Raw genomic sequence first — 7,986 nt, 5'->3', positions numbered from 1 at the left:
CATTTCCAAGTCTCTATTTTTCTGTTAATTTCGCTTCTAGAATACACTTACTTTATCGTTATTTTCAGATGTGTGACTATCATGAAATATATATTTCTTTTTAAAATTCATTCAAAATATTTCACCGTTTCTAATTGGCTCAAAGCCCCCGGCTAATCATCTTCATAACCAACCACAGCTGACCAAATTTGGAAGATGCGAGCCAACTAATATAACATCTATTCGATTGTATTGGTTGGAAATGAGGCTCCTTGGGCAACCATCAACTGCGATTCCCGGCGAGGCCGCAAAAGTGGTTTGTTCAAGAAGGAACTAGAAAAAATAGCGTTCAAGGCTATCCGAAAACGAAATGGCTGACCGAATTTCTGGCTAAAACCGAATGGACGAAATGCGAGAATGCGCAAAACATATTGCTCGATAGAAGTGTATCTTCCACTGAAGAAAATCTGTTTAATCCTGAAACCGTGCCGAGAAATAGCCCAAAGTTTTGAAGAAAGTCTACGCTGAGGTAAGCTTGTTAAAACTTAGAAATATTTTGTTTGAATGATAACACAATTATTAAATTCGGCTCTGTATGATGTGAAAAATTATGCTGATCTCGGAGGATGTTATGCACCGAGGCCGTTCTTTCTTCGCAATTTGCATAATGTCTACAAATCATGCCAAGCCTCATTTAGTAAGTGTTAAAAATCTTGAGATCAGCACCCTATCCTAGACGACTCCGCGGCAAATACCTGCATATAAACTGGAGCGGCGGTATCAAGAAGTGCGCCTTTTTATGTTCATCCATCCTAAAGCTGGCTACACAGTTTAAATCCGGCTCGAAGGACCATTTTGATTATTTCAATAAACGCAATTCTTCGGGAAGGCTCTCGTAACACAACAACAACACAACATTTTATTCATGCTGTCGGACCTCGTGGTCTCGGGTAAGGCTCGCGGGTGATCACGGAAACTTGACAAGTTACTGAGAGTAAAATGGCCACTAACTGCTCCATTTGACAATTGATCTAAACCCCGCTCCCAGACCGCGCTCAAATCTCCCTGCTGGAGGATTGCCTCTGCGTAATGGTTTATCAAAAGGTGCATAATGAACAGATATTTATACCACTAACCTGAAGGTAAAACATTTTGAATCTTCACCGTATATAATTCATGCCACTGCTTAGCTCTTCTTTTAGTCAAACTGTTAGGGTGAATTTGACGTTGAAATACTAACCCACAATCTTCTCTCCGGACGTCGGTCAAAGTTAATGACAGTTCCTCGATCTCAAGTCTTTTGAAGAACTCTGCACGGAATTCATAGCAAGGATCCTTTGTAAAAGCACAGTATGCTGTGGCATTACAGTAGAGGAATCTACACTTTCTTCCATTGTCTTCAATCATGAACCACCAGATGTCTTCATCGAATAAGTTTTTGGACAGTTGTTTTTCCCTTTCTTTTTGCGGGGTCAGACTAAGGTTTTGACCAGTATGGGCGGTCATACCTGGAAAAAAAGGAAATTAATTCATGCAGGAAAGCTCTGTCTGTAAAAAGATATGGACTTGAAAATGAGTTAGAAGAGTCGCTCACCAAGGCTAGCAAGGGGGCAAAATCTTCAAAAGAAGAAGAGGGGAATCAGTGCGTAATTTGCAATTTGTTTACCCACGGATCACTTAGGAGTTTATGTGTTCCAGATCGAATTTGAATTTGGAAATGTTGGTTTTTAAGGAGAGGGGAAAACCGGAGTACCCGGACAAAAACCTCTCGGAGCAAGGGAGAGAACCAACAACAAACTTAACCCACGTATGACGTCGTCGTGAACCACAGGGTAAGCATGTATATGTAGGTAATGATTTTCCTCCCCCTTAGCTTCACACCTTGCATCCTTTCCACACTTCTCCCAGGCTGAAGACCTCTTCTTATTGTTCCTTACACCTATCCGAGGCAGGCTAGTTGACTCAGTTTGTGAGGAGAGTTTCGGTCGTTATTGGTTGCAATGAATATAAGGGATAGAGATAAGCCAGGTGACTAAGCATTAGTTAGTCGACTATGGATGAGGCAATTCAGACTTTCTCATACCATGGGTGATCCAGTGCTATTGCGTGTTAATAAAGTTTTATGCAAAGTGCGGAAAATGAATATAGACCTATCAAGAATGGATACATGATGTCGTTGTCTGAGGTCTGTACCCCGTAGTCACCGTGCTTTACTTACAAAAGTAATTCTTTGCGATGCATCGAATTAAAACCGTTTTCGGAATTCGTCGGGTTACTAATTGAACTGGTTGAATGGACTGATTTCCCATAAAAGAAACATTCAATTTTGCTTGCTATGCGTATTGTTCGACCAAATGGCCAATCTAACTAAGTTTCTAGGCGATACTTTTCCTTTGGTTGCAACAAAACGTAGTTTGTCGGGGAAAGGAATTAAGGCGGGGGCCTACTCCAAAAAGCGAAAAATTAATCACTATAAACTTACAATAAACTGACGAGGTGATATTCACTCTACAAACAAGTTGGTTGAGGTTGATATCTTTGAGCTGTATTTCACAGGTGTAGGTCAGCAAATCATTCTTGGTCAAGTGTTTCAAAAGCAGTTTCCCTGGAACAGGACTTCTGACAGAGATTCGTCCGTTATAAATGTTCAGTTTATAAGTCGCACAGTTCAAAGGGTTTTCACCACAGTAAAATATACTCTCCTTTTCCGCTGATGGGTTCTTTGGGTCGAACACAGACCATATAAGACTTTGGTACTGATTAGACTTCATACCCCGGTCAAATAGTGGACAATGGAATTCGATTTCCTCGTTAGAGCATATTTCCAATGCGCTGTCACAGCTGCTGTCAGCTCTGGTCACTGAAAATCAAAAAGAAGAACACTCAGAAAGTTAAAAACTGAATAAAACTCTTTGCAATGGCTGTAGCGGCAATAAAAGGAGGCCAATGCTAACTTGACTACGCCGATATCGCACTGCATAAAATTAAAGTTAAAGAGGGAGTGCATATTTCATTAGGTCAGCGGCTTTATATTTAGGGCTTCATCCTCTACGTTTATTGATTAGTTTTCATCATTGACCGGAAGACTCGAACGCTTGAGTCGCCTAAAACGTGTTCTTCAGTCGCCTGAAGTCTGACCCAATTTTAAACTTTTTTTTGCCTTAAACTGGAAATTGAAATATCAGACACATTTATCGATTCAACAAGTGTGAGTGAACAGACAGTGAAGATAAGGAAATAAGCAGACGGCAAGTGAGTAAAACAAAAGGGAACGTAACAATGCCAATGTCGTCACGATCATTCAACTCATGATTTTAGCGCGCGAGAGTTTTCAAAATAAGAATTAGGATATGTCAAAATCATTTTTAAAGCTCGATGAATCATCCAATCCTTTGCAAAGGTACTTAGGGTTCGGGAAAAAGAGACAACATTGTCTGTTACAGAAAGTCATTATAAAAGGTTTCCGATGAAGGTACATTGTGATCACTAAATTTAAAACATTATTTTTCAACAGAAACACATTACAAGTCAGCAGATGGTCGGTGATGACTAATGAAATAAACCAAAGGACAAAATAAGATTGACAGAAATTTAATTAGAGCGTTTTAGAACAATAGATATAGTACATGGAATGTTTTAATCAAGTTTTATCTAGAGATCAGAAGTCATGGTCAAGTGAAATTCTGACGGCCTAAACAAAGGGGCCCCATAGCTAACAGCATAAACTTCGTCATGACTTAAAATAGCATATATTGTTTTGTAGCCTTTTTTGAAACCTGCGAGCTGATGTTAGGGTATTGCGCAGTATGTGGTGTTGACTTTCTCGGGAAACAACTGTACACCCTCTAGGTGCATAGCACGAAGCCAGTAGGAGATTGCAATAAACTAAGCCTTGTTAGTAGATATACTGGATTCTATAATCTCCTGTCTGATGTCAAGATTCCTTTGTGGCCGGATTGATTTGAGAGAGCACAGCGTTTTAATTTAATTTCGTGCAAATGTTGACCAAAGTTTCACTCTGAGTAGTTACCTGATAGTAAGAAAGCTTGGAAATGCCTCGCCTCGTAGACCAATCAGTGATATTTCTAGTTGTCTGGCGTGGACTTGTCAATACTCCAGGGAGCCCCAGGGTAAGACTGGGTGTTGGATCTGGCAAATTTCACTAGCTTGTAGTGAATTGCAGCTTTAATTAATAATATTCTGTTTTTGTTTTTGTTTTTTTTTGTGTGTGTATAAACTGAATCCTAAGACACACCTACCGGTAGCAGCAGCGCCATAGAAGAAGATAATTGCCCAGAGGATTGGTGCTGTTCTCGAGGAATATACTGAACGAACCACCATAACGAAAACAGCTCTTTTCATCCAGTCGGGTAACAAATGAAAGCCGGCTTTAACTAAACAGTTTCAAAGTCAGTAAAAATCTCGTAGGTTTTGTTGACAAGGATTTGCGAAAGTAGATCATATACTTTAAAACGGCCGTACTGACGTGGTTACGGGAACTGAGCTTTCAGCCTAGTAAGGCTTTGTTTTATAAAATGCTGACGTTGCAGACTGAGGAAAAAACGCAACGACTAAATTACTGCACAGCTTTTCTAAGTGATGTTTCAAGCAAAACCCGTCAATTAGTCATTTCCTCTTCCTTTGTTATTTGTTTGTTGTATCTAAAATTGCATTACTATACTTTGTCTAATTTTGTTAAACACACGTGGAGAAATTTTCATTGAAGATTGCTTAGTCATCGTTACTAAGCATGACTTTGTCTCATAACAGAAGACAACATGAACAAAGCCGGCGTGACATCATTTTATGAACAACTTGAAAGTTGTTTTAAAAACAGTCTGTTCTCATGTAGCCTCCCATGCAGGCGTTTTTAGGGGAGCTCGTTTTAGGTCGTGCTCCCCTAAAAACATGTAAAAACGCCTGCGTGGGAGGCTAGTTCTCATTCATGCTTATCGTAGCAGGTAATAGGTCTATTATTGTATAATGTAGTGTTTTCGTAGGTAAATAAAACTGAATGACGGTTCGTGTGCTCAGATGAAACCAGCTAAGCCAAATGTTTTATAAACTTGAATTTGTTCTCAGGGGTGCTAACTAATTCCTAAATTAGGTACACATAAAGAATCAGAGACTGTTACGGCTCAGCTCCTGAAGTTCTTAAAAATATCAATTGCTTATCAGATATTTAACTGATGCTATAACCCAGTTTAGTTAAAGTTAAAACGTAACAGGATTTCAAGCTTTTCTTTGAGTCACGACCAAGTGACGTAGAAAAAGTTGCGTAAAAAACGTGTATAAGTAGACATATATCACAGGACCGCCAGCAAACATATAAAGCCTTCAACGGTTGTCAGGTGAAAATACATTGATAAACACCATAAAAGCACTTAGGAAAAATCGAGCCGATACAAAATATGGAGCTTTTTCTTTTAACAATAGTCCGGTTGTCATCAGTAAGCAAACTTTCAAACCTCATAAATATGAAATGAATACACATCACTGACTTCGGGCTTCGGCTTCGGTGGGTACCTTTCCAAATTCGGTCTCATCCCTCACGAGCACAGAAGAAACTTTACTATGCGGTCTATGCGAGAAACCTTGATTAGCAGGAGAAATTTTAAAACGGCCTATTGTACGTTGTCTTTATTATTCTTTGCTGTTAAAACACCGCCAGGGAAGTATTAAAATATAATTGTTTAACTGTGTCCTTTGTAAACACGGTGTCATAATAACATAGACAACATATAGGCACAGTACCAGTGCGCTTTGTCTAAGTATCTCAAGTGAATGGGGCTATATTTCTGATGCCGAATAACAGAGGGCCGTTATCAGGGGCACCCAACGAGAATATAGTTCAAAACCACTTAAACATAGCATTATTAAATGTATTTTAGTATTTAAACGGTAGAAATAGGCATATTTTTATCCCCTAAAAATTTTTCATCTGTTCGGATTTCCTAGCTGAAAGTCTAGTGATCCGAAAATTATAGGGATCCAAACTTACCTTTTCGAAAATTTTAGCCAGAAAATAGGCTCCCGAAAATTCTAGGTGAACTTTTTAGGGTAAAAATTAGTTAAAAATGGGCAAGTATACCATTTTTTATTTGTTCGAAAATCCTAGGAGAGGCATGGAAGCGAGAAATTTTACAACAAATGTTCCGAAAATTCTAGATCTCTAATCGTCTTCCGAACAGATATTTTTCCGAAAATTGTCGTTGGGTGCCCCTGCGTTATCTCTTGAGTACAAGTGTCAGCACTGTCGAAAAGTCTGTTTACGTTTTGGCTTATAAAACTTACCTGCACGAACTTCAGTTAAAGTAACATCAGAAGCCCGAACCAGCCTTTATTGCCGGGAAACGGACATGATTTTAGACTGTATCGATCGAACTGTAGCATTGCAAATTATTTAAAACCATAAAATGAAATTAGACATTACATGTAAAACTGTCTGATGAACTGTGACGATTAATTCAGTATCACTGAAGTGTTTTACAGTGGTTGGGTGGTGTGGAGCATTTACCCTTAAAAATAAACAAAAATAACAAAAACCTACTCTTACCAAGGAAGACGTAAAACAAGTAAAAAAGGCCGTGGGATATCAAAGGCGTTTGAAAGCTACTGCCAGGTGAGGACATCATTTGGATCGTAAGCAGAATTTACGGGACACAGTCTTCGTCGAAGTTTAACGCAACTGAAGGTGTTCGGGATTGCTTTTTGCTCTTTATTTTATCACTGGGCACCCATGCATGAGAAAACGCTCAAGTCGACGGGAAATTTCCCCTTGGCTCTCATTGGTCAAGTATATTTGGAAACCAACAAAATATTCTCATGGCATACTTGCATAACACATATTCAGGAATCCGATACAAGGTAATCAGTATTTTCGGCCATAACTTAAACGTACTCTTGCTTTCTTGCTTTCCGGCAGCACATTCCTCTGAAGAAAACAAAAGAATTTTGCTGCGTTTCCACTAGCATGTAAACAGGCTCTCTGTTTGGGGAAAGGGTGAAAAAATCGCGAGGAGAGGGAAGGGAAAGGTTCAGTTTTTTTTCACCCTTTCCCCAAACAGAGAGCCTGTTCACACGCTACGTTTCTACTTTTTTGTGCCCTCGCTTGCGAAACATGTTTCCTTACGTCTGTCATAAGCCAGTAAAAAAATGTGCCGCAGGAGTTCATCATGATTGTCAGCATTTTTCAATTGCACACGTTTAAAGACAGAAGCCAATATTTTTTTCCGACGGTGGTTTGTAAAATAAATTTGAGCATATCTTTTTTTTTCTTTAAACGTTCAAATAAAAAGGCGTTCAATTCGCAAGTGTTATCAAAAGTAGATGAAACTGTCCGCTTGGTTCCTGAAACTTGAAAATCGTTTAATCTATCAGTTCGCCAGTGGAAAAAACTGTTTTAGGTTTTTGTCTACTGATAACAAGTGGAATTAATCAGATAAGATTGATTTGTTCATTTTCATACTCAAATAGTCAATCATTTGTATACACAATTAATACAATAGCCAGGACTTGATTACGATCATGTCCCTTAGCATGACTATTTTTAAAATATGGGAGTTACGAACAGAATTTGTTCAAACGAGCTAGCAGGCATTCTTAGAAACGGAGCGCCTTTTTCTTGAAATAGTTCAGGATTCCAAGAAATGTACGGCGATTACTAAAATATCGGGTGATCTACAAACGTACGTAGTCAACCGCTGCGCATAAAAATTATCGGTATAAAGTTTCCGGCACATGTCGTTCCGTAATGCTGCCCGCGTTGATGGCCGACAAAAGGAAATGTCTTCATTGCAGAAAAATATATATATATTATTAACATTTACAGCAAACATTATTATGATCGGGCATGAAAAGGTTTCTGAAAAAAGAATCAGAAATCTCATTACACACATACTTAGTATTGATCATAAAGCCTTCCCGCGGCAGCGAGTCTGAAGATGTGCTGCGTAAACAAAAAATTAGGGCTTTTAACAGGGGCACCCAACGTCAATTTTTCATGGA

At 38.9% G+C, this 7,986-nt stretch overlaps 1 protein-coding gene across 2 annotated transcripts; it reads right to left on the bottom strand.

Moving 5' to 3' along the window:
• Positions 1 to 330: 330 nt before the first annotated feature.
• Positions 331 to 6,710, bottom strand: LOC140933342 (uncharacterized). 2 transcript variants are annotated; one of them, XM_073382883.1, is made up of 3 exons: positions 6,536 to 6,710; positions 2,462 to 2,839; positions 331 to 1,487 (listed from the first exon to the last, which is right to left on the bottom strand). In XM_073382883.1, exons 1-3 carry the CDS (start codon positions 6,612 to 6,614, stop codon positions 1,111 to 1,113), a joined length of 834 nt encoding a protein of 277 aa, XP_073238984.1. In that variant the 5' UTR covers positions 6,615 to 6,710; the 3' UTR covers positions 331 to 1,110. The 2 variants fall into 2 exon arrangements, with proteins under 2 accessions (XP_073238984.1, XP_073238983.1); XM_073382882.1 differs by lacking the exon at positions 6,536 to 6,710 and adding an exon at positions 4,239 to 4,500.
• Positions 6,711 to 7,986: the final 1,276 nt, after the last annotated feature.

This window comes from Porites lutea, chromosome 4, assembly GCF_958299795.1.
Source record: "Porites lutea chromosome 4, jaPorLute2.1, whole genome shotgun sequence".
Classification (NCBI taxonomy): domain Eukaryota; kingdom Metazoa; phylum Cnidaria; class Anthozoa; order Scleractinia; family Poritidae; genus Porites; species Porites lutea.
This window is presented reverse-complemented; position numbering and strand designations above follow the sequence as displayed.

What these genes read in the sequence shown, in the direction of transcription:
- LOC140933342 (XM_073382882.1), bottom strand. Translation starts at nt 4,341, where the DNA reads ATGAAAAGAGCTGTTTTCGTTATGGTGGTTCGTTCAGTATATTCCTCG. An exon ending in CTATGGCGCTGCTGCTACCG is followed by an intron (nt 2,840 to 4,238) that starts GTAGGTGTGTCT and finishes TTTGATTTTCAG; the next exon opens with TGACCAGAGCTGACAGCAGC. An exon ending in TATCACCTCGTCAGTTTATT is followed by an intron (nt 1,488 to 2,461) that starts GTAAGTTTATAG and finishes CTTTTTTTCCAG; the next exon opens with GTATGACCGCCCATACTGGT.